Below are 25,817 nucleotides of genomic sequence, written 5' to 3'. Positions count from 1 at the left end.
CTAGAGCTACGCTGCCAGTACTGCTCTAAAGATCGTCATGTCACCAGTTTGTGTTTCCTGACGAGGCCTGATTTAAAGATTTAAATATATTCTTTAGTGTCTCTCTTTGTTTTACATCTTTTAACTTTAGGAAAGATGTAATTATCAACACTGGATCTACCTCTGAGTACCTGGGATTGAATGGTTTATGATTTACGTGTCTACAGTTTAGTTTACCCTCAGTGACTTGCCATGACTGTGCAACTGACTGTTCTGCTGATGTCATCATGCTGACTCTGTGAGCCATTGTTTGTGTCATACTAAACTTAATCATATTTTGGGTTTGCAGAACATTCACACTGGAAAAAAACAACATGATGAAGTACAGTATATTGCACAAGTTTTGAAGGAGCTGTTGACATATGTGTGTAATGCGACACACAATATGAACATACAAATAGATACAAACTGGTGACATGATGATCTTCTTTAGACCAGTGCTACATCCATCCATCCATCCATCCATCCATGCATCCATGGGGGTATTTTGGCTTAAATTTGAAAATCCCAACTTTCAGCATGAAAATCCATTATTTGAACCTGTAATGCATTTTTATCCTATCCATGACCCTTCAAGTGGACAAACATGTCCACCTGTCATTTAGCCATTTGTTATTGTTGCTGGGATAAAAATGCATTACAGGGTCAAATAATGGATTTTCATGCTGAAACTTGGGATTTTCAAATTTAAGCCAAAATTATCCCCCTTGACAAAAATCACACTTTCTAGAAAATGGACATTTTTGTCCACTTGAAGGGTCATGGATAGGATAAATAATGGATTTCAAGGTCAAATGACCTTTCATCCCCGTAACCTTTCATTTGTCTGTGAGGGAATTTTTGAATTTTGGAAATGGACAAAAATGTCCAGGGGTAAGCAACTGCTATATGTGTATTTTGAGGAAACCTCTGTTTAGTCTAGTCACTTCAAATGCACCTTCTGCTTAAGATGAACCAAAGTAAGGAAGTTGAATGCTCTTTAAATGGAATTTAGTGTGGACACTGGCTGCTCTTTGGTCATTGACAACGTTGCTGCTGACGATGTTGGTTTCTACACCTGTCGGTACCTGAGGACCAATGAACACGATGTATCTGTATTTTTAAGTGTTCTGACAAGTGAGTCTCATTTTAATGAAAAGCTACTGATCTTATCAAAAGGACGTTCTTATTTTGGCACATTTTTGGGGCCAAAATGTTGCATTATACCAGATTAGCCTTGTTCCAGCTTTCCGCATTATTCCTAGCCCCCATGATCCCTTGCATGAATTATGTGTGCAACTTCCGGTGTTGAACGGAAACTGGCGATTTCCAATCGTAACACTTTGTTTCCAATACTCTATTCTTCTATCCAAGAGCAATTGGGAAATAGAACGTGGAACACACCACCTGTTATAGCTCAGATGGGATTATGTGACCATTCCTCTGCCATCTCAAAGCAATGTTTTTTGTTTTCCTTTTCAACCGAGTGCACTAGCAGTTAGCTTGCATTGCTCCATTATAATATTGTTAACTTTAACATGACCCGAGGTGGCTTACAGTGAACATCTGCTAGTTCTAAAGATGATTTCTGATTTCTGATGACTTATTAAGAGATACTTACACATTTGGCAAACATTTAACATGATTCAGTATTAACTGTAGCTCCATGTAAAGTGAATAAATCTGATGTTTCCCAGCTAATCCTCTGCTCGCCTGCGTAAAACGTTTTTTTAACGTGATTTAATTAAAACTGTTCTGAGCAAAACATGATGCTGAATTTAGCAGCACACTTCAGTAACTGTCATAGAAAGTAGTAGTAAAAGAAATAACTTTTGGCATTCATTTTTTAAAACGATATAAAGAAAGTACAGTTAATCAGTGACACATTCTCAGCCCTAATGACTAAATATCATATTTCAAAGTGTGTTGCTGAGTTTATTTTCTGACGTAGGTTGAGAATGAAGTCAGACAGGGAAAGACAGGGATATCATGTACTGACGTTGAATGATGGGCCTGTCAGTCTAGGTGTCATTCTCCTCTGAAAATTCTGATTTAATACTTTTCCGCTATGTCTTGTGAAACATTTTATTTCTCATATCAATGGTACCTTCGGCAACAGGAACAATCCCTTTTTGTTCTGGTCACATGTTCAACAAACAGTTGCTAAAGACAAAAATTTAGCTTAGACTGGTTGTTATTACAGACACAGACAGTGCAACAGGTACCAGAGCTCTGCAAAGACATTTTAGAAAATGCTAAGATATCATTAGTTAAATATTTGTTAGAAAATAAATCTGTATTTGCTAAACTGAAGGCAAATTACTTTGGAAAAGAACCAGTGTTGGCGGTTAGCCATCAAGAGTAGCCACTAGGAGTAACTACAGACAGTCTAACTAGCTTACTGCTACTTCCGCTATCTCACAGGAAGTTGCACACATAATCATTTCTACAGTAGTACCCTCAGGAATAAGGTGGATACAACATGTTTTTGTCCAATACTCCTCTACCTGTAAATCCCAGCAAGGTGTCCGTCAGTTTCCTGATTAAGGTGGACAATGATGAGTTTACACATTTACTTACATCTGTGTTCTTATTAAGGGAGGGTGATTAACAATGTGGCCCTTTCCCAAACTGATCCCTCCCTCAAACCCTCAGCAGTCAAAGACACTCCACATTAAGGGTTAACAACAGCCGTCACTCATCCAGGCAGTTTGGGGACAACCCTTTGACTTAAGAAAGATGTTAACGAGTGAACAACAGCCATCAAGACGATGTCCCTAAGCTCACTTTTTACATGTCACTGAATGCCTCACTGGTTTGGGACGACCATTAACATTAGGGACCCTGTCAGTGAGCACACGTAGGTGGAGTGGTTGGGGCTCAAGAAAAAAGAAGAGCCATTCAGACTGGCTACTGATTGTTGACTGCAGTGATTCATGGACAAAGCAATCTTCCTCCAGTTAACATCGATTGACATATGGATTTGCTGATGAATATTCTTCACAAGTTTCCTTTCTTCATTTTGTTTACTCATTTGTTGAAACATTAAACATGAAAGGTTGTGACTCCACCTTCATATTTTAACTCAGTGAAGCAATGATGACAATAATGGAAAGAAATGTGCCAGGGTCTGGTAGTAAAGTTGTTGACTTTGTCGAAGATGTCAAACTTTTTTTTTTATGCTGAGTTAACAGTTTACACTTGTTTTCTCTCAGTCTCTCCATCTCCACCAGACGCTGATCCAAAGAGGGACGGTGAAGTCACATTAGAGTGCTCTCTGTCGAGACACAGAAGCCTCGGTCCTTGTCCACAGAACAGCGTCCGCTGGGTGAATGAGACAGAAGCTGTGCTGCTTGGTGAAGGTGTCGGGTACAAGTTCCTCGGACAGACAGAATGTGTCTCTGCTCTGACTGTGAAGCGTCAGAGTGGCAACAACAGGAAATACACCTGCCAGTTTGTTGATAACAACAAAGTAGAGATAGAGGCTGACTACACACCTGACTTCACAGGTGAGTCAACAGATAGTCAGACACAAACATCTAATGAGGGTGAGATAACCTGCAGCTCACTGGGCACAAAGCTTTGCAGATAAAATATCACAAAAGGAAAATGAGTATGATTATTTAGTTCTGCAGGAAATTAAATGTTGCATGTATTTACTAACCTGTTTGTTTTTCTAACCCATGTTCAACAGAATCCACAGGCTGGTCTCCTCTGAGCTACGTCATGTTGGTTCTGCGTATTGCAGGACTGATCCTGATGATCGTAATCACCATTCAAGTCATCAGAATCAAATGTGAGGAAATTCAGGTTGTCATTTGCTGGAATTAGTTAAAATTAATCTCATTTTAATGCTACTTTTTATTGTGTCCTCCAGGGAACACAAAACCACTTGATGATGACGACAGTGTGAGTTGAAATAAATGTTCCTTCTGTGACCACAGAGGCTGCAGTCTCTCTGCTTTGTTCTCTTGAAACAGTTTTTCACAATCTCCTGTGTTGTGTTGGATTTCACAGGAAAACAATGATGGTGACGTCCAATATGAAAATGATGGAGCACGTCCTGCTGCTGCGAGACTGCACTGATCAACAACTTTTTACACTTGTGATCAAAGCTTTGACTTAAAATGACTGTTCTATATTTAGTGAATCAGTGAAGGTTAAAATCATCAGGTGGACTCAACGTCTGCTGGATGTGTGGATACAGATGGAAATATTGGCTTTGCTATATAAGGTGTAAATATGTCAGAGGTGTTTTTCTGCTTCAAAGAAGACAAATAAATGGTCAAACTGAGCTGTAAATGATTGTACTGCAGTCGTCCTCCATTTGTTTGTTGTTGAACAGAGCACTTTCTTTTATTATTAGTTACTGTTCATTTGTTCTCATCCAAATTTGTTGATAGTCTGACATCATTCCTATCATCCATCAGTATTTATGTTCAGCCTGAGTGCGTCAAACTATTCTTAGCTGGCAGTTACCAGGAAAGCCATCGCCATCACACAGGACCCCACCCACCCTCTGCACCCATCCTTCCAACTACTACCATCAGGTCGCCAAGCATAAAGTCCCACTTTCCCAGAAGAACACATACAAAAAAACTTTTGTTCCCACTGCCATCACCACCCTGAACAGTTTAAAATAACAACTGAAGTCCCACCCAGATACACTGCTTTGTCGTATAATAATAATATAATAATAATAACTTTATTTGTATAGCACTTTTCAATATAAATAACAAAGTGCTTTTAAAATATCAGCACACACTCAATATCAACACAAAATACATACAACTTAAACATTACATCAACTTAAACAGTACTTCATAAAAGCCTTCCTGTAAAAGTGTGTCTTGAGGAGCGATGTCAAACGAGGAACAGACTCTGAAAACCTGATTTCCTCAGGCAAATCATTCCAGAGTCTAGGGGCCCTGATTGCAAAGGCCCTGTCGCCTTTTGTTTTCAGCCTAGACCTTGGAACAGCTAGCAGGGCCTTATCAGCAGATCTCAGACTATGAGCTGGTTTGTGTGAGGATAAAAGGTCTGAAATATAGGCAGGGGCTAGCCCAAGTCTGGCCTTAAAAACAAATAAAAGAATTTTAAAATCAATCCTCAAATGAACAGGCAGCCAGTGCAGTGATGCTAGAACAGGGGTGATGTGGTCACATTTTTAGACCTAGTTAAAAGCCGAGCTGCAGCATTTTGTACTAACTGTAGATGGTGAAGTGATTTCTGGCTGAGACAGGTATATAAGCTATTACAATAGTCGAGGCATGAAGAAATAAAAGCATGGATGAGTTTCTCCAAATCTGTGGCTGAGATAAAAGACCTGACTTTGGCTATGTTTCTCAAATGATAAAAACATGTCGGGACCACTTTTTTTTTACATGAAGTTCAAAGTTCAAGTCCAAATTAGTTTTCTTGTTGTGGATGGACCTATAACAATGACATCGGATTTTGACTGATTGAGTTGGAGAAAATTGTCTGACATCCAGTGTTTTATTTCTGTGATACAGTTGTGGAGGGCTGCTAAATTAGACTGATCACCGGGCTTGATTGGGATGTACAACTGTGTGTCGTCTGCATAACAATGAAAATGGACGCTGTATTTACGGATGATGTCACCTAGAGGGAGCATGTAAATGGAAAAGATAATAGGGACCAGGATCGACCCATGGGGGACACCATAGTAGACATTAGTGGGGGAAGAATCAGAGCCAGCTATAGATACCGAAGAGTATCTGTTAAAAAGGTAAGACCTGAACCAATTCAGGGCCACATCAGTGATTCCTGCCCACTGCTCTAACCTGTCAATGAAAATGTCACGATCTACCACGTCAAATGCGGCACTGAGGTCCAAGAGTACTAAAATGGAACAATCATCGATATCTTGAGTCAACAGGAGATCATTGCAAACTTTAAGGAGAGCTGATTCTGTGCTATGAAGTGATCGGAAGCCGGACTGGAATTTTTTAAATAAGTTATTGACTGATAGATGATTTATTATTTGTTTGAATACAGTTTTTTCTAGGATCTTTGATAAAAAAGGGAGCTTTGAGACTGGCCTGTAGTTGTTCAGAATGGATGGGTTAAGACTGTGTTTTTTAGCAGAGGTTCAATTAGAGCAGATTTCAAATAAGCAGGAACCACACCTGAGGTCAGAGAGTGATTGACAATAGATAAAATGAAGGGACCAACAGTGGGTATAATCTCCTTCAGTAGTCTGGTAGGGACCACATCCAGAGGGCAAGAGGAGGATTTTATGCGCATCACCATTGTGTTGAGATCAGTTAGTGACACTGAACTAAACGAGCAGAGGACTGACATAGAGTAGGATTGGTGAGTTGTGGGGTCGACTGCTGATGGTGTGAGATCTAATGTTTTCAGTTTTTTCAGTGAAAAATGATGAAAATTGCTCACAGAGTTCAAGTGATGCATGTAAATTAATATTGCTGGGGACGCCAACAATATTCGGTCAAGTGTTTGAAACAGCACTTTAGAGTTTTGAGCATTCTGGGGGATCAAGTTGGAGAAAAAAGTTGCTTGTGCGTCCTTATCTGCAGCATTGTAATTATTCATTAGGCTTTTCAAATGCTCATAGTGAACTTGAAGTTTGCGGGACTTCCATTTACGATCTATTTTACGTACCTCTCTTTTTAAGGAGCGGGTATGGTCATTAAACCATTCTTATCCATTTGGCTGTACACAGCAGCTCTGTGTCCCCACTTGCTAGTTACTCCAAAGCACACTGCTACTAAAACGACTGTGTAGCTATCCAGCTAACACATTAGCAAAGTTTTTCACCAATATTCCTTCTATCCATCAAACAAGTCAGCTGTGGTTAATGGTGACGATGAATCTTTTCATACTCTATATCCTGAGGATGTAATTTCTTCCCTCATGACAGAAACACACTGTATATAATTTGATCTGAGATCCCTCAGTGCATTTCATTTCTATGTAATAAAAGCTGTAGTCAGTCTGTAACATCTGATCAAAACCAAATTCACTGCTGGAGAGTTTAACTTGAAGAGGAAAATTTGCTACAGTGTCAAAGCAAAAAGCCTGGGTGAAGTGTGCATGTAGAGACAAATTCAACCACAGCAAGAGCACTGCAGCAGTGACAGGTGGGACATCACAAGAGGTGACTGTGTCTTGGTGCTGGTGATCATGACTGAGGTGATAAAATGTCGAAAAACAGAAGATGAAGCTGAAGAAGGTACATTTGCACCAATAAGGACTAGATGTGAACATATTCTGAATGTTAAGTACTGTAGTTTATTAACTTCAGCAAATCTCTTTAACTGTATTGATTTTAATCCTTAGCTCCATCCTCAGATTCTAGTAGTGTGTTTTCTATCTATTAATATATCACAGTGGCTCTTCAAACATCATTGAGCTCTTCAAATGTGGCTTAAAGGCCTGAAAACCTATTTTCTATCTAGACCTATCTTCTTACTGTGAAGGATGGGATCATTCATGAACTCTCTACTTTCTGTTAAAGCTCCAAGAGTTTCAGTTGTTTCACATAAAGGCCCAGACACACCAAACTGACACCAAAGAAGCAGTGGTGACGACAGCTATCTGTTGCATCACCTCATGTCGCCTTGTCTCAGGCCAAAACGTTGCACTTGAACACACCACAAATATTAACAGGCACATAATAACTCTAAAACAAATAACTCTCCATACCAGCAGATGGCAGCAGACTGTATTCACCATACAAGAGGGGAAACCAGGAGACAGGACAGATTCAACAAGTTATATGACTGATTTTACAGCTGAAGTTAAGTAAATGGACAGGTTCACAATTGTTCAAGTGTAATTTAATACAATATTTACATGCCCATATGTACATAGAAACAGGTTTTGGTCATTGTCCACAAAATACAGTCCTTTTCTGGCAAAATCTACATGATGAAGTTAAACTGAGGCTAATATGATGCTCTATAGCAGTCTGAGACAAATAAAGTGGGTATCCTTCAAAGTTACAGTGATGTTACTACAAAGTTACCTCTTTGTGTTTCAGTATTACAGTGTTTAGCTGAGCAATGTGTGTTTAAACTGTAATAAAAGGTGACATACAGCTGTCAATATGAGTGACTTTTTTACAGTACAATCTGAAGATACAACATCTGCTTGTTGTTGGCACAGAAAACAGTTTGACAGATATTCCTTACATCACTTAAGGTGTAAAAAGAGCGAGCAATTTATCCTAAATATAGAACATTCATTTTAAGTCAAAGCTTTGATCACAAGTGTAAAATGACTGATGCTATGTGATTTTGTGATGATCTGAAGTTGGTGTGGAAGTTGTTGATCAGTGCAGTCTCGCAGCAGCAGGACGTGCTCCATCATTTTCATGCTGGACGTCACCATCATTGTTTTCCTGTGAAATCCAACACAACACAGGAGATTGTGAAAAACTGTTTCAAGAGAACGAAGCAGAGAGACTGCAGCCTCTGTGGTCACAGAAGGAACATTTATTTCAACTCACACTGTCGTCATCAAGTGGTTTTGTGTTCCTGGAGGACAAAATAAAAGTAGCATTAAAATGAGATTAATTTTAACTAATTCCAGCAAATGACAACCTGAATTTCTCACATTTGATTCTGATGACATGAATGGTGATTACGATCATCAGGATCAGTCCTGCAATACACAGAGCCAACATGACGTAGCTCAGAGGAGACCAGCCTGTGGATTCTGTTGAACATGGGTTAGAAAAACAAACAGGTTAGTAAATACATGCAACATTTAATTTCCTGCAGAACTAAATAATCATACTCATTTTCCTTTTGTGATATTTTATCTGCAAAGCTTTGTACCCAGTGAGCTGCATGTTATCTCACCCTCATTAGATGTTTGTGTCTGACTATCTGTTGACTCACCTGTGAAGTCAGGTGTGTAGTCAGCCTCTATCTCTACTTTGTTGTTATCAACAAACTGGCAGGTGTATTTCCTGTTGTTGCCACTCTGATGCTTCACAGTCAGAGCAGAGACACATTCTGTCTGTCCGAGGAACTTGTACCCGACACCTTCACCAAGCAGCACAGCTCCTGTCTCATTCACCCAGCGGACGCTGTTCTGTGGACAAGGACCATGGTCGCTATATCTCAACAGAGAGCACTCTAATGTGACTTCACCGTCCCTCTTTGGATCAGCGTCTGGTGGAGATGGAGAGACTGAGAGAGAGCAAGTGTAAACTGTTAACTCAGCATAAAAAAATATTTGACATCTTGGAGAAAGTCAACAACTTTACTACCAGACCCTGACAAGTTTCTATCCATTTTGTGTCATCATTGCTTCACTGAGTGAAAATATGAAGGTGGAGTCACAACCTTTCATTAATGTTTCAACAAATGAGTAAACAAATGAAGAAAGGAAACTTGTGAAGAATATTCATCAGCAAATCCATATGTCAATCGATGTTAAGTGGGGGAAGATTACTTTGTCCATGAATCACTGTGAGTACTGGACAACAATATAGTAAAGCTGGAACTGAGGCTGAGCTTGGTATATTGCAACATTTGCCCCATAAAAACATGCCAAAATAAGAACTACTTCCTGATAACATCAGTGGTTTTTTTTTTTTCATTAAAATGAGACTCACTTGTCAGAACATTTAAATACACGACTGCATCATGATCAGTGCTCCTCCCCTGCCGACAGGTGTAGAAACCAACATCCTCAGCAGTTACGTTGTTAATGACCAAAGCGCAGTCAGTGTCCACACTCAGCCTGGCAGCTTGGGCTGAGCTCTTCACAACATTTCCATTCTGAACCTCAATGAAAGTCTGATTGTTGTGTTCAAGATTGATGCAGTGGCACAGGGCAGAGTGGCATCATCTCCAGCTCTGTAGTAGCGATCGGTGGGTGTTCCACTGATGCCTGCTGTAAAGAAAAGAACAAGTGCTCTGTGAGAAATGACACATTACACATAAAATCATCCTGCCTGCAACAACAACTCAACTCATGAGAGCTCAGAACGAGACTTCTCCTTGAGTGAGACTCAGATACAATAACACACAGACGGGATCAAGCCAAAGGTCAAGACTAAACGCTGTATTTCTCTGTAGGGATCATTTCCATAATGCTGTCAGACACTTCTAATAACAATCTGAGCCTGTCAGCTGCAAAAACAAAAACAAGCACTTTTAGTGGACGCACATTGGCTGTGTGCTATTTCTTGAAGATGCAGCGCTCTGGTTTAATACCGGACCAATTTCAAAACTTGTTCTTCCATTAGTCACTTAGACACAAACATCAGGAGATAGAGTCCAGGGTGACAAATACAGAAGTTTTACTGTAATCAGTGAATCATGGGCACTTTGGGAAATACACACCACTGAGCTCTGATGGTTTTTCTCTCTGTGCACTGTATGTACGAACGTCATCAACTTACCATGTAAATATGAGACTAGTTTAAAGAAACCACAGAGAGAACAGAGACAGACTATTGGGTCATTACTTTTGTTAACTTCTCTCTCCGTGACAATTACTACAGTCGATATACACTTAAGAATCTTCCTAAAAGTAACTAACTCATCATTTCTGTCTTGTTCTTGGCTCACACAACCGTTGGCTTTTATTTTCACAGGCCAGAAAAGTCAAAGCTCATCAGAGTGGCCTCTAAAGCAGGAAAACAGAGTCTTGTTCCTGGTAGCAATTCTCACACTAACCTTTATCAACCAGTTATAAAAATGTAATTGATTAACATTTAAATAAAACAACAGAGGTTTACCTTGAAACTGAAGCACAAAAATGAGGATTACTCTCATGTCCATTCTCTCTCAGCAGACGGATGCCGTGTGAGATGTTTCCTCTGCTACAGATGTGTATATGATGGTGATGTTTCCTCTTTGTGGTTGCCTTAATATGGAAAAATTGCTAAAGAAACAGTATGACCCACCACCCAGCCTGTCGTTACTTACAACCAGTTAGTTACATCATTTCTATGTGCCTTCTTATTGGACGGCACATGACAGCTTTAATTAATAGAAACGTGTGTGTCACAAACTGCAGCTTTTTCAGATTAAAGATCAAAAATAAATTCCATTTAAAGAGCATTCGACTTCCTTGCTTTGATTCATCTTAAGCAGAAGGTGCATTTGAAATGACTTGACGAAAAAGAGGTTTCCTCAAAATACACATGTAGCAGTTTCTATTAAGATGTTTGTGTCACACAGGTTGTACATGTGCTCAGGTGAAAACCTTTAATCCCCAAATGTAAAGATGCTGGAAACTGATATTAATATTACTGATTACATTATTCACACAAACAAAGCTTATCCATCAAACAATTGTTGAGATATTTTTCGCTTTTGCACAATCTGTGAATGAGCTGTTGACATATGTGTGTAATGCAACGCACAATATAAACACACATCTCTCAACAATTGTGCAATATACTGTGCTTCATCATGTTGTTTTCTTCCAGTGTGAATGCTCTGCAAACCCAAAATATGATTAAGTTTAGTGTCATGCAAACAATGGCTCACAGAGTCAGCATGATGACATCAGCAGAACAGTCTGTTGCTCTGCGTATTGCAGGACTGATCCTGATGATCGTAATCACCATTCATGTCATCAGAATCAAATGTGAGGAAATTCAGGTTGTCATTTGCTGGAATTAGTTAAAATTAATCTCATTTTAATGCTACTTTTTATTTTGTCCTCCAGGGAACACAAAACCACTTGATGACGACGACAGTGTGAGTTGAAATAAATGTTCCTTCTGTGACCACAGAGGCTGCAGTCTCTCTGCTTCGTTCTCTTGAAACAGTTTTTCACAATCTCCTGTGTTGTGTTGGATTTCACAGGAAAACAATGATGGTGACGTCCAGTATGAAAATGATGGAGCACGTCCTGCTGCTGCGAGACTGCACTGATCAACAACTTCCACACCAACTTCAGATCATCACAAAGTCACATAGCATCAGTCATTTTACACTTGTGATCAAAGCTTTGACTTAAAATGACTGTTCTATATTTAGTGAATCAGTGAAGGTTAAAATCATCAGGTGGACTCAACGTCTGCTGGATGTGTGGATACAGATGGAAATATTGGCTTTGCTATATAAGGTGTAAATATGTCAGAGGTGTTTTTGTGCTTCCAAGAAGACAAATAAATGGTCAAACTGAGCTTTAAATGATTGTACTGCAGTTGTCCTTCACTTGTTTTCTGTTGAACTAAACATTTTCTTTTTTCATTAGTTACTGCTGATTTTTTTCTCATCAAAATCTGTCAATAGTCTGACATCATTCCTATCAACCATCAGTATTTATGTTCAGCCTGAGTGCGTCAAACGATTCTTATGCATTTGGCTGTACACAGCAGCTCTGTGTCCCCACTGGCCAGTTACTCCAAAGCACACTGCTACAAAAATGACTGTGTAACTAGTTAGCTAACACATTAGAGGACATAATTTCTTCCCTCATGACAGAAACACACTGTATATAATTTGATCTGAGATCCCTCAGTGCATTTCATTTCTATGTAATAAAAGCTGTAGTCAGTCTGTAACATCTGATCAAAACCAAATTCACTGCTGGAGAGTTTAACTTGAAGAGGAACCCTTCTTACAATTTTAAAACATGTAAAAAGCCTGTGTGAAGTGTGCATGTAGAGACAAATTCAACCACAGGGGGTGCACTGCAGCAGTGACAGGTGGGACGTCACAAGAGGTGACTGTGTCTTGTACTGTAGTTTATTAACTTCAGCAAATCTCTTTAACTGTATTTTAATCCTTGGCTCCATCCTCAGATTCTAGTGTGTTTTCTATCTGTTAATATATCACAATGGCTCTTCAAACATTGAGCTCTTCAAATGTGGCTTAAAGGCCTGGAAACCTATTTTCTCAATCAGCTTCTTACTGTGAAGGATGGGATCATTCATGAACTCTCTACTTTCTGTTAAAGCTCCAAGAGTTTCAGTTGTTTCACATAAAGGCCCAGACACACCAAACTGACACCAAAGAAGCAGTGGTGACGACAGCTATCTGTTGCATCACCTCATGTCGCCTTGTCTCAGGCCAAAACGTTGCACTTGAACACACCACAAATATTAACAGGCACATAATAACTCTAAAACAAATAACTCTCCATACCAGCAGATGGCAACAGACTGTATTCACCATACAAGAGAAACCAGGAGACAGGACAGATTCAACAAGTTATATGACTGATTTTACAGCTGAAGTTAAGTAAATGGACAGGTTCACAATTGTTCAAGTGTAATTTAATACAATATTTACATGCCCATATGTACATAGAAACAGGTTTTGGTCATTGTCCACAAAATACAGTCCTTTTCCTGGCAAAATCTACATGATGAAGTTAAACTGAGGCTAATATGATGCTCTGTAGCAGTCTGAGACAAATAAAGTGGGTATCCTTCAAAGTTACAGTGATGTTACTACAAAGTTACCTCTTTGTGTTTCAGTATTACAGTGTTTAGCTGAGCAATGTGTGTTTAAACTGTAATAAAAGGTGACATACAGCTGTCAATATGAGTGACTTTTTTACAGTACAATCTGAAGATACAACATCTGCTTGTTGTTGGCACAGAAAACAGTTTGACAGATATTCCTTACATCACTTAAGGTGTAAAAAGAGCGAGCAATTTATCCTAAATATAGAACATTCATTTTAAGTCAAAGCTTTGATCACAAGTGTAAAATGACTGATGCTATGTGACTTTGTGATGATCTGAAGTTGGTGTGGAAGTTGTTGATCAGTGCAGTCTCGCAGTAGCAGGACGTGCTCCATCATTTTCATATTGGACGTCACCATCATTGTTTTCCTGTGAAATCCAACACAACACAGGAGATTGTTAAAAACTGTTTCAAGAGAACGAAGCAGAGAGACTGCAGCCTCTGTGGTCACAGAAGGAACATTTATTTCAACTCACACTGTCGTCATCATCAAGTGGTTTTGTGTTCCCTGGAGGACAAAATAAAAAGTAGCATTAAATTGAGATTAATTTTAACTAATTCCAGCAAATGACAACCTGAATTTCTCACATTTGATTCTGATGACATGAATGGTGATTACGATCATCAGGATCAGTCCTGCAATACGCAGAGCCAACATGACGTAGCTCAGAGGAGACCAGCCTGTGGATTCTGTTGAACATGGGTTAGAAAAACAAACAGGTTAGTAAATACATGCAATATTTAATTTCCTGCAGAACTAAATAACCATACTCATTTCCTTTTTCCTATTTCATCTGCAAAGCTTTGTGCCCAGTGAGCTGCATGTTATCTCACCCTCATTAGATGTTTGTGTCTGACTATCTGTTGACTCACCTGTGAAGTCAGGTGTGTAGTCAGCCTCTATCTCTACTTTGTTGTTATCAACAAACTGGCAGGTGTATTTCCTGTTGTTGCCACTCTGACGCTTCACAGTCAGAGCAGAGACACATTCTGTCTGTCTGAGGAACTTGTACCCGACACCTTCACCAAGCAGCACAGCTCCTGTCTCATTCACCCAGCGGACGCTGTTCTGTGGACAAGGACCGAGGCTTCTGTATCTCAACAGAGAGCACTCTAATGTGACTTCACCGTCCCTCTTTGGATCAGCGTCTGGTGGAGATGGAGAGACTGAGAGAAAACAAGTGTAAACTGTTAACTCAGCGAAAAAAAATATTTGACATCTTGGAGAAAGTCAACAACTTTACTACCAGACCCTGACAAGTTTCTATCCATTTTGTGTCATCATTGCTTCACTGAGTGAAAATATGAAGGTGGAGTCACAACCTTTCATTAATGTTTCAACAAATGAGTAAACAAAATGAAGAAAGGAAACTTGTGAAGACTATTCATCAGCAAATCCATATGTCAGTCGATGTTAAGTGGGGGAAGATTACTTTGTCCATGAATCACTGTGAGTACTGGACAACAATATAGTAAAGCTGGAACTGAGGCTGAGCTTGGTATATTGCAACATTTGCCCCATAAAAACATGCCAAAATAAGAACTACTTCCTGATAACATCCGTGTTTTTTTTTAATTAAAATGAGACTCACTTGTCAGAACATTTAAATACACGACTGCATCATGATCAGTGCTCCTCCCCTGCCGACAGGTGTAGTGACCAACATCCTCAGCAGTTACGTTGTTAATGACCAAAGAGCAGCCAGTGTCCACACTCAGCCTGGCAGCTCGGGCTGAGCTCTTCACAACATTTCCATTCTGAACCTCAATGAAAGTCTGATATTGATTGCAGTTGTAAAGCCATATAAAGGTGGAGCATGTTGTGTCAGAGGGTGATGCAGTGGCACAGGGCAGAGTGGCATCATCTCCAGCTCTGTAGTAGAGATAGGTGGTTGTTCCACTGATGCCTGCTGTAAAGAAAAGAACAAGTGCTCTGTGAGAAATGACACATTACACATAAAATCATCCTGCCTGCAACAACAACTCAACTCATGAGAGCTCAGAACGAGACTTGTCCTTGAGCGAGACTCAGACACAATAACACACAGACGGGATCAAGCCAAAGGTCAAGACTAAACGCTGTATTTCTCTGTAGGGATCATTTCCATAATGCTGTCAGACACTTCTAATAACAATCTGAGCCTGTCAGCTGCAAAAACAAAAACAAGCACTTTTAGTGGACGCACATTGGCTGTGTGCTATTTCTTGAAGATGCAGCGCTCTGGTTTAATACCGGACCAATTTCAAAACTTGTTCTTCCATTAGTCACTTAGACACAAACATCAGGAGATAGAGTCCAGGGTGACAAATACAGAAGTTTTACTGTAATCAGTGAATCATGGGCACTTTGGGAAATACACACCGCTGAGCTCTGATGGTTTTTCTCTCTGTGCACTGTATGTACGTCATCAACTTACCATGTAAATATGAGACTAGTTTAAAGAAACCACAGAGAGAACAGAGACAGACTATTGGGTCATTACTTTTGTTAACTTCTCTCTCCGTGACATTTACTACAGTCGATATCAGGGCTGCCCCTGACCAAACTGGGGCCCTAAGCGAAAGGTACAAAAGGTACAAAATGACCATACAACAACTTTCCATTTAACTTGACAACCTTTACTGGCAATAACAAATGTACTGTAGATACAGTAGTTTGGCTGTATGAGTCAAATAAAATAAAAAATTCAACCTGAAATAAATAAATAAATATTAAATAAAAATAACTTCAAACTGAAATAAATAAATAAACAAATCTGAGTCACAAATAGCCATCAATTACTCATCAAAACAAAGTAACTTCCACCACCTCAATCCCCCACCCTTGATTAAACACTGAAAATAAAATAAAAGAGACAGGTTTTTCCTATTTAATCTTACTTTGTTATATTTCTCCCTCTCCCTCTCTGGAGCGTCCAATCTCCCTCAGCCCTCCGCCTCTCCCACCTTAATTAAACACTGAAAACAGAAATAAAATACAGAGACATTCTTTTCTATTTTCATCTTAGCTATATTTCTCCCTCTCCCCTCTCTGGGAGCATCCGACCTCCCTCAGCCCTGCACATACCCCCGAGGCTCGGGTCTCCCCCTCCATGGAGCCCGCCCTGCCTTCCCCACACATACTCCTGAGGCTCTTTTGGACGACATGTGGACAACTCTTCACCTGCTGCAGCTCTGCAAGTGCCTGCCAGCGCACCCCTCTTATTGTTCAGATGTCGAGTGCTGTCAATCATTGCAGCGACGCATGGGCGGTCAGGTCTCTTCTCTCCTCGAGCTGATTCTACGCGCGTGCCTCACGGTAGTGCATGTATGCGCATCCATTGCGCATATCAAATGCGTCCCCTCGTGCAAAATGTGGCCCCCCATGGAAGATGAGGCCCTACGCACAGCGCGTGTTCTGCGTTTAGGGAGGGGCGGCCCTGGTCGATATACATTTAAGAATCTTCCTAAAAGTAACTAACTCATCATTTCTGTCTTGTTCTTGGCTCACACAACCGTTGGCTTTTATTTTCACAGGCTAGAAAAGTCAAAGCTCATCAGAGTGGCCTCTAAAGCAGGAAAACAGAGTCTTGTTCCTGGTAGCAATTCTCACACTAACCTTTATCAACCAGTTATAAAAATGTAATTGATTAACATTTAAATAAAACAACAGAGGCTTACCTTGAAACTGAAGCACAAAAATGAGGAATAATTTCGTGTCCATTCTCTCTCAGCTGTGTGAGACATTTCCTCTGCTACAGATGTGTATATGATGGTGATGTTTCCTCTTTGTGGTTGCCTTAATGAGGAAAAATTGCTTAAGAAACAGTATGACCCACCACCCAGCCTGTCGTTACTTACAACCAGTTAGTTACATCATTTCTATGTGCCTTCTTATTGGACGGCACATGACAGCTTTAATTAATAGAAACGTGTGTCAGTGACTTGACTGAACAGAGGTTTCCTCAAAATTACACATATAGCAGTTTCTATTGAGATGTTTGTGTCACACAGTTTGTACATGTGCTCAGGTGAAAACCTTTAATCCCCAAATGTTAAGATGCTGGGAACTGATATTAATATTACTGATTACATTATTCACACAAACAAAGCTTATACATCAAACAATTGTTGAGGCATTTTCACTGAAAATGTCGACATACTATTTGTGGCAATAGAGAAAAAGTCATGGATACAAGCGGCAGAGTTTTCTCTGAGGGGTGGCTGGGCTCATCCTTAGAGATAGGGTGAGGAGCTCAGAGATCTACAGGGAGCTCAAGTAGAGGTGCTGCCCCTGTGCAACGAATGGTGCCAGTTGAGGTGGTTCGGGCATCTGATCAGGATACCTCCTGGACGCCTCCCGTTAGAGGTGATCCGGGTAAGTCCAATTGGTAGGAGACCCTGTGGAGAAAAAGTCAGAGTATTGCCAGCATCATTAGGATTTATCGTCTGGGGAACATGGATGTCTGTACAAAATTTAATCTCAGTCAGTCAAGTAATTGTTGATATATTTTAGTCAGGACCAAAGCAGTTATCTGACAGACAGACAGACTGACCGACAGACAGACAGACAGACAGACAGACAGACAGACAGACAGACAGACATTGTGATCCCTAGAGCTACGCTGCCAGTACTGCTCTAAAGATCGTCATGTCACCAGTTTGTGTTTCCTGACGAGGCCTGATTTAAAGATTTAAATATATTCTTTAGTGTCTCTCTTTGTTTTACATCTTTTAACTTTAGTATAGATGTAATTATCAACACTGGATCTACCTCTGAGTACCTGGGATTGAATGGTTTATGATTTACGTGTCTACAGTTTAGTTTACCCTCAGTGACTTGCCATGACTGTGTAACTGACTGTTCTGCTGATGTCATCATGCTGACTCTGTGAGCCATTGTTTGTGTCATACTAAACTTAATCATATTTTGGGTTTGCAGAGCATTCACACTGGAAAAAAACAACATGATGAAGTACAGTATATTGCACAAGTTTTGAAGGAGCTGTTGACATATGTGTGTAATGCGACACACAATATGAACATACAAATAGACACAAACTGGTGACATGATGATCTTCTTTAGAACAGTGCTACATCCATCCATCCATCCATCTCTCCCCTGCAATGCGTACTAGCTCTTTCTGGGGGACCCCGAGGCATTCCCAGGCCAGATGAGATATATAATCCCTCCCACATGTTCTGGCTCTGCCCCAGGGCTTCCTACCAGTGGGACTTACCTCTAAAGGGGGCGTCCAGGAGGCATCCCGATCAGGGGCCAGAACCACCGGAACTGGCACCATTCGATGCACAGATGCAGCATCTCTACTTCTTGTGTTACCCTTCAAAAAAGTTACATCCATGACCCTTCAAGTTTTGGGTTAAATTTGAAAATCCCAACTTTCAGCATGAAAATCCATTATTTGAACCTGTAATGCATTTTTATCCTATCCATGACCCTTCAAGTGGACAAACATGTCCACCTGTCATTTAGCCATTTGTTATTGTTGCTGGGATAAAAATGCATTACAGGGTCAAATAATGGATTTTCATGCTGAAAGTTGGGATTTTCAAATTTAAGCCAAAATTACCCTCCTTGACAAAAATCACCCCACTGTGACCTTTTGTTGGACACTTTCTAGAAAATGGACATTTTTGTCCACTTGAAGGGACGTGGATAGGATAAAAATGCATTTCAAGGTCAAATAATGGATTTTCCAGAATGACACCCCTATGCAAAAAAATTTGTCTGTGAGGGAATTTTTGAATTTTGGAAATGGACAAAAATGTCCAGGGGTAAGCAACTGCTATATGTGTATTTTGAGGAAACCTCTGTTTAGTCTAGTCACTTCAAATGCACCTTCTGCTTAAGATGAATCAAAGTAAGGAAGTCGAATGCTCTTTAAATGGAATTTAGTGTGGACACTGACTGCTCTTTGGTCATTAACAATGTCACTGCTGACGATGTTGGTTTCTACACCTGTCGGTACCTGAGGACCAATGAATATGATGTATCTGTATTTTTAAGTGTTCTGACAAGTGAGTTTCATTTTAATGAAAAGCCACTGATCTTATCAAAAGGACGTTCTTATTTTGGCACATTTTTGGGGCCAAAATGTTGCATTATACCAGATTAGCCTTGTTCCAGCTTTCCATCTTATTCCTAGCCCCCATGATCCCTTGCATGAATTATTTGTGCAACTTTCGGTGTTGAACGGAAACCGGCGATTTCCAATAGTAACACTTTGTTTCCAGTACTCTATTCTTCTTTCCAAGAGTAATTGGGAAATAGAACGTGGAACACACCACCTGTTATAGCGTAGATGGGATTATGTGACCATTCCTCTGCCATCTCAAAGCATTGTTTTTTGTTTTCCTTTTCAACCGAGTGCACTAGCAGTTAGCTTGCATTGCTCCATTATAATATTGTTAACTTTAACATGACCCGAGGTGGCTTACAGTGAACATCTGCTCCTTCTAAAGATGATTTCTGATTTCTGATGACTTATTAAGAGATACTAACACATTTGGCAAACATTTAACATGATTCAGTATTAACTGTAGCTCCATGTAAAGTGAATAAATCTGATGTTTCCCAGCTAATCCTCTGCTCGCCTGCGTAAAACGTTTTTTTAACGTGATTTAATTAAAACTGTTCTGAGTGAAACATGATGCTGAATTTAGCAGCACACTTCAGTAACTGTCATAGAAAGTAGTATTAAAAGAAATAACTTTTGGCATTCATTTTTTTAAACGATATAAAGAAAGTACAGTAAATCAGTAACACATTCTCGGCCCTAATGACTAAATATCATATTTCAAAGTGTGTTGCTGAGTTTATTTTCTGACGTAGGTTGAGAATGAAGTCAGACAGGGAAAGACAGGGATATCATGTACTGACGTCGAATGATGGACCTGTCAGTCTAGGTGTCATTCTCCTCTGAAAATTCTGATTTAATACTTTTCCGCTATGTCTTGTGAAACATTTTATTTCTCATATCAATGGTACCTTCGGCAACAGGAACAATCCCTTTTTGTTCTGGTCACATGTTCAACAAACAGTTGCTAAAGACAAAAATTTAGCTTAGACTGGTTGTTAGTTATTACAGACACAGACAGCGCAACAGGTACCAGAGCTCCACAAAGACATTTTAGAAAATGGTAAGATATCATTAGTTAAATATTTGTTGGAAAATAAATCTGTATTTGCTAAACTGAAGGCAAATTACTTTGGAAAAGAACCAGTGTTGGCGGTTAGCCATCAAGAGTAGCCACTAGGAGTAACCACAGACAGTCTAACTAGCTTACTGCTACTTTCGCTATCTCACAGGAACTTGCACACATAATCATTTCTACAGTAGTACCCTCAGGAATAAGGTGGATACACCATGTTTTTGTCCAATACTCCTCTACCTGTAAATCCCAGCAAGGTGTCTGTCAGTTTCCTGATTAAGGTGGACAATGATGAGTTTACATATTTACTTACATCTGTGTTCTTATTAAGGGAGGGTGATTAACAATGTGGCCCTTTCCCAAACTGATCCCTCCCTCAAACCCTCAGCAGTCAAAGACACTCCACATTAAGGGTTAACAACAGCCGTCACTCATCCAGGCAGTTTGGGGACAACCCTTTGACTTAGGAAAGATGTTAACGAGTGAACAACAGCCATCAAGACAATGTCCCTAAGCTCACCTTTTACATGTCACTGAATGCCTCACTGGTTTGGGACGACCATTAACATGAGGGACCCTGTCAGTGAGCACACGTAGGTGGAGTGGTTGGGGCTCAAGAAAAAAGAAGAGCCATTCAGACTGTCTATTGATTGTTGACTGCAGTGATTCATGGACAAAGTAATCTTCCCCCACTTAACATCGATTGACATATGGATTTGCTGATGAATATTCTTCACAAGTTTCCTTTCTTCATTTTATTTACTCATTTGTTGAAACATTAATGAAAGGTTGTGACTCCACCTTCATATTTTCACTCAGTGAAGCAATGATGACACAAAATGGATAGAAACTTGTCAGGGTCTGGTAGTAAAGTTGTTGACTTTGTCGAAGATGTCAAACTTTTTTTTTTATGCTGAGTTAACAGTTTACACTTGTTTTCTCTCAGTCTCTCCATCTCCACCAGACACTGATCCAAAGAGGGACGGTGAAGTCACATTAGAGTGCTCTCTGTTGAGATACAGAAGCCTCGGTCCTTGTCCACAGAACAGCTTCTGCTGGGTGAATGAGACAGAAGCTGTGCTGTGTGGTGAAGGTGTCGGGTACAAGTTCCTCAGACAGACAGAATGTGTCTCTGCTCTGACTGTGAAGCGTCAGAGTGGCAACAACAGGAAATACACCTGCCAGTTTGTTGATAACATCAAAGTAGAGATAGAGGCTGACTACACACCTGACTTCACAGGTGAGTCAACAGATAGTCAGACACAAACATCTAATGAGGGTGAGATAACATGCAGCTCACTGGGCACAAAGCTTTGCAGATGAAATATCACAAAAGGAAAATGAATATGGTTATTTAGTTCTGCAGGAAATTAAATATTGCATGTATTTACTAACCTGTTTGTTTTTCTAACCCATGTTCAACAGAATCCACAGGCTGGTCTCCTCTGAGCTACGTCATGTTGGCTCTGTGTATTGCAGGACTGATCCTGAGGCTGCAGTCTCTCTGCTTCGTTCTCTTGAAACAGTTTTTCACAATCTCCTGTGTTGTGTTGGATTTCACAGGAAAACAATGATGGTGACGTCCAGTATGAAAATGATGGAGCACGTCCTGCTGCTGCGAGACTGCACTGATCAACAACTTCCACACCAACTTCAGATCATCACAAAGTCACATAGCATCAGTCATTTTACACTTGTGATCAAAGTTTTGACTCAAAATGACTGTTCTATATTTAGTGAATCAGTGAATGTTAAAATCATCAGGTGGACTCAACGTCTGCTGGATGTGTGGATACAGATGGAAATATTGGCTTTGCTATATAAGGTGTAAATATGTCAGAGGTGTTTTTGTGCTTCAAAGAAGACAAATAAATGGTCAAACTGAGCTTTAAATGATTGTACTGCAGTTGTCCTTCACTTGTTTTCTGTTGAACTAAACATTTTCTTTTTTCATTAGTTACTGCTGATTTTTTTCTCATCAAAATCTGTCAATAGTCTGACATCATTCCTATCAACCATCAGTATTTATGTTCAGCCTGAGTGCGTCAAACGATTCTTATGCATTTGGCTGTACACAGCAGCTCTGTGTCCCCACTGGCCAGTTACTCCAAAGCACACTGCTACAAAAATGACTGTGTAACTAGTTAGCTAACACATTAGAGGACATAATTTCTTCCCTCATGACAGAAACACACTGTATATAATTTGATCTGAGATCCCTCAGTGCATTTAATTTCTATGTAATAAAAGCTGTAGTCAGTCTGTAACATCTGATCAAAACCAAATTCACTGCTGGAGAGTTTAACTTGAAAAGCCTATGTGAAGTGTGCATGTAAAGACAAATTCAACCACAGGGGGCGCACTGCAGCAGTGACAGGTGGGACGTCACAAGAGGTGACTGTGTCTTGTACTGTAGTTTATTAACTTCAGCAAATCTCTTTAACTGTATTTTTAATCCTTGGCTCCATCCTCAGATTCTAGTAGTGTGTTTTCTATCTGTTAATATATCACAGTGGCTCTTCAAACATTGAGCTCTTCAAATGTGGCTTAAAGGCCTGGAAACCTATTTTCTCAATCAGCTTCTTACTGTGAAGGATGGGATCATTCATGAACTCTCTACTTTCTGTTAAAGCTCCAAGAGTTTCAGTTGTTTCACATAAAGGCCCAGACACACCAAACTGACACCAAAGAAGCAGTGGTGACGACAGCTATCTGTTGCATCACCTCATGTCGCCTTGTCTCAGGCCAAAACGTTGCACTTGAACACACCACAAATATTAACAGGCACATAATAACTCTAAAACAAATAACTCTCCATACCAGCAGATGGCAGCAGTCTGTATTCACCATACAAGAGGGAAACCAGGAGACAGGACAGATTCAACAAGTTATATGACTGATTTTACAGCTGAAGTTAAGTAAATGGACAGGTTCACAATTGTTCAAGTGTAATTTAATACAATATTTACATGCCCATATGTACATAGAAACAGGTTTTGGTCATTGTCCACAAAATACAGTCCTTTTCCTGGTAAAATCTACATGATGAAGTTATACTGAGGCTAATATGATGCTCTGTAGCAGTCTGAGACAAATAAAGTGGGTATCCTTCAAAGTTACAGTGATGTTACTACAAAGTTACCTCTTTGTGTTTCAGTATTACAGTGTTTAGCTGAGCAATGTGTGTTTAAACTGTAATAAAAGGTGACATACAGCTGTCAATATGAGTGACTTTTTTACAGTACAATCTGAAGATACAACATCTGCTTGTTGTTGGCACGAAGAACAGTTTGACAGATATTCCTTACATCACTTAAGGTGTAAAAAGAGCGAGCAATTTATCCTAAATATAGAACATTCATTTTAAGTCAAAGCTTTGATCATGAAGTGTAAAATGACTGATGCTATGTGACTTTGTGATGATCTGAAGTTGGTGTGGAAGTTGTTGATCAGTGCAGTCTCGCAGCAGCAGGACGTGCTCCATCATTTTCATACTGGACGTCACCATCATTGTTTTCCTGTGAAATCCAACACAACACAGGAGATTGTGAAAAACTGTTTCAAGAGAACGAAGCAGAGAGACTGCAGCCTCTGTGGTCACAGAAGGAACATTTATTTCAACTCACACTGTTGTCATCATCAAGTGGTTTTGTGTTCCCTGGAGGACACAATAAAAAGTAGCATTAAAATGAGATTAATTTTAACTAATTCCAGCAAATGACAACCTGAATTTCCTCACATTTGATTCTGATGACATGAATGGTGATTACGATCATCAGGATCAGTCCTGCAATACACAGAGCCAACATGACGTAGCTCAGAGGAGACCAGCCTGTGGATTCTGTTGAACATGGGTTAGAAAAACAAACAGGTTAGTAAATACATGCAATATTTAATTTCCTGCAGAACTAAATAACCATACTCATTTCCTTTTTCCTATTTCATCTGCAAAGCTTTGTGCCCAGTGAGCTGCAGGTTATCTCACCCTCATTAGACATTTGTGTCTGACTATCTGTTGACTCACCTGTGAAGTCAGGTGTGTAGTCAGCCTCTATCTCTACTTTGTTGTTATCAACAAACTGGCAGGTGTATTTCCTGTTGTTGCCACTCTGACGCTTCACAGTCAGAGCAGAGACACATTCTGTCTGTCTGAGGAACTTGTACCCGACACCTTCACCACGCAGCACAGCTCCTGTCTCATTCACCCAGCGGACGCTGTTCTGTGGGCAAGGACTGAGGCTTCTGTATCTCAACAGAGAGCACTCTAATGTGACTTCACCGTCCCTCTTTGGATCAGCGTCTGGTGGAGATGGAGAGACTGAGAGAGAACAAGTGTAAACTGTTAACTCAGCGAAAAAAAATATTTGACATCTTGGAGAAAGTCAACAACTTTACTACCAGACCCTGACAAGTTTCTATCCATTTTGTGTCATCATTGCTTCACTGAGTGAAAATATGAAGGTGGAGTCACAACCTTTCATTAATGTTTCAACAAATGAGTAAACAAAATGAAGAAAGGAAACTTGTGAAGAATATTCATCAGCAAATCCATATGTCAGTCGATGTTAAGTGGGGGAAGATTACTTTGTCCATGAATCACTGTGAGTACTGGACAACAATATAGTAAAGCTGGAACTGAGGCTGAGCTTGGTATATTGCAACATTTGCCCCATAAAAACATGCCAAAATAAGAACTACTTCCTGATAACATCAGTGTTTTTTTAATTAAAATGAGACTCACTTGTCAGAACATTTAAATACACGACTGCATCATGATCAGTGCTCCTCCCCTGCCGACAGGTGTATTGACCAACATCCTCAGCAGTTACGTTGTGAATGACCAAAGAGCAGCCAGTGTCCACACTCAGCCTGGCAGCTCGGGCTGAGCTCTTCACAACACTTCCATTCAAGACCTCAGTGAAAGTCTGATATTGATTGCAGTTGTAAAGCCATATAAAGGTGGAGCATGTTGTGTCAGAGGGTGATGCAGTGGCACAGGGCAGAGTGGCATCATCTCCAGGTCTGTAGTAGAGATAGGTGGTTGTTCCACTGATGCCTGCTGTAAAGAAAAGAACAAGTGCTCTGTGAGAAATGACACATTACACATAAAATCATCCTGCCTTAGACTAGTTTAAAGAAACCACAGAGAGAACAGAGACAGACTATTGGGTCATTACTTTTGTTAACTTCTCTCTCCGTGACATTTACTACAGT

The 25,817-nt window shown here is 40.0% G+C and overlaps 4 protein-coding genes across 48 annotated transcripts in view; 2 read left to right on the top strand and 2 right to left on the bottom strand.

The window, feature by feature from the left end:
* LOC125896692 (uncharacterized) overlaps positions 1 to 3,751 on the bottom strand; it is a 34,414-nt gene extending 30,663 nt beyond the window's left edge. Inside the window, exon 1 of the mRNA XM_049589468.1 lies at positions 3,683 to 3,751. The gene's annotated coding sequence lies outside the window, so the exon portion shown is untranslated. The remainder of the gene's footprint in view (positions 1 to 3,682) is intronic.
* LOC125896688 (uncharacterized) overlaps positions 1 to 25,817 on the top strand; it is a 75,466-nt gene that overhangs the window by 28,907 nt on the left and 20,742 nt on the right. Inside the window, exon 3 of the mRNA XM_049589451.1 lies at positions 21,550 to 21,843. Within this exon, the coding sequence (XP_049445408.1) occupies positions 21,550 to 21,843 (294 nt within the window). The remainder of the gene's footprint in view (positions 1 to 21,549; positions 21,844 to 25,817) is intronic.
* Positions 1 to 25,817, top strand: part of LOC125896693 (uncharacterized) — a 69,427-nt gene that overhangs the window by 38,068 nt on the left and 5,542 nt on the right. For 8 of the 33 annotated variants that reach the window (XR_007450330.1, XR_007450328.1, XR_007450331.1 and 5 more), the window contains 2 exons: positions 4,036 to 4,269; positions 22,446 to 22,490. Coding sequence is in view for 11 of the 33 variants with exons in the window: in XM_049589490.1 (XP_049445447.1) it covers positions 11,698 to 11,729; positions 22,167 to 22,235 (101 nt within the window). In the remaining 22 variants the exon portion in view is untranslated. The other 25 variants (XR_007450336.1, XR_007450333.1, XR_007450334.1 and 22 more) reach the window with 9 other exon arrangements.
* LOC125896689 (butyrophilin subfamily 3 member A1-like) overlaps positions 7,937 to 25,817 on the bottom strand; it is a 31,018-nt gene continuing 13,137 nt past the window's right edge. For 4 of the 13 annotated variants that reach the window (XM_049589460.1, XM_049589462.1, XM_049589458.1 and 1 more), the window contains 6 exons: positions 17,112 to 17,229; positions 15,044 to 15,361; positions 14,325 to 14,618; positions 14,040 to 14,141; positions 13,928 to 13,959; positions 13,168 to 13,819 (listed from right to left, as the gene is read on the bottom strand). In XM_049589460.1, the coding sequence (XP_049445417.1) occupies positions 13,751 to 13,819; positions 13,928 to 13,959; positions 14,040 to 14,141; positions 14,325 to 14,618; positions 15,044 to 15,361; positions 17,112 to 17,154 (858 nt within the window). In that variant the 5' untranslated portion in view covers positions 17,155 to 17,229 and the 3' untranslated portion in view covers positions 13,168 to 13,750. Of the gene's footprint in view, positions 8,405 to 13,167; positions 13,820 to 13,927; positions 13,960 to 14,039; positions 14,142 to 14,324; positions 14,619 to 15,043; positions 15,362 to 17,111; positions 17,230 to 17,593; positions 17,832 to 21,998; positions 22,142 to 23,922; positions 24,122 to 24,342; positions 24,445 to 24,627; positions 24,922 to 25,344; positions 25,663 to 25,817 lie in introns of those variants that run through there. The other 9 variants (XM_049589453.1, XM_049589455.1, XM_049589456.1 and 6 more) reach the window with 7 other exon arrangements.

The sequence above is a fragment of the Epinephelus fuscoguttatus genome, linkage group LG11 (genome assembly GCF_011397635.1).
Source record: "Epinephelus fuscoguttatus linkage group LG11, E.fuscoguttatus.final_Chr_v1".
In the NCBI taxonomy this organism is placed as follows: Eukaryota; Metazoa; Chordata; class Actinopteri; order Perciformes; family Serranidae; genus Epinephelus; species Epinephelus fuscoguttatus.
The sequence above is the reverse complement of the archived record's forward strand: the minus strand, read 5'-3'. Positions and strand labels throughout refer to the sequence as shown.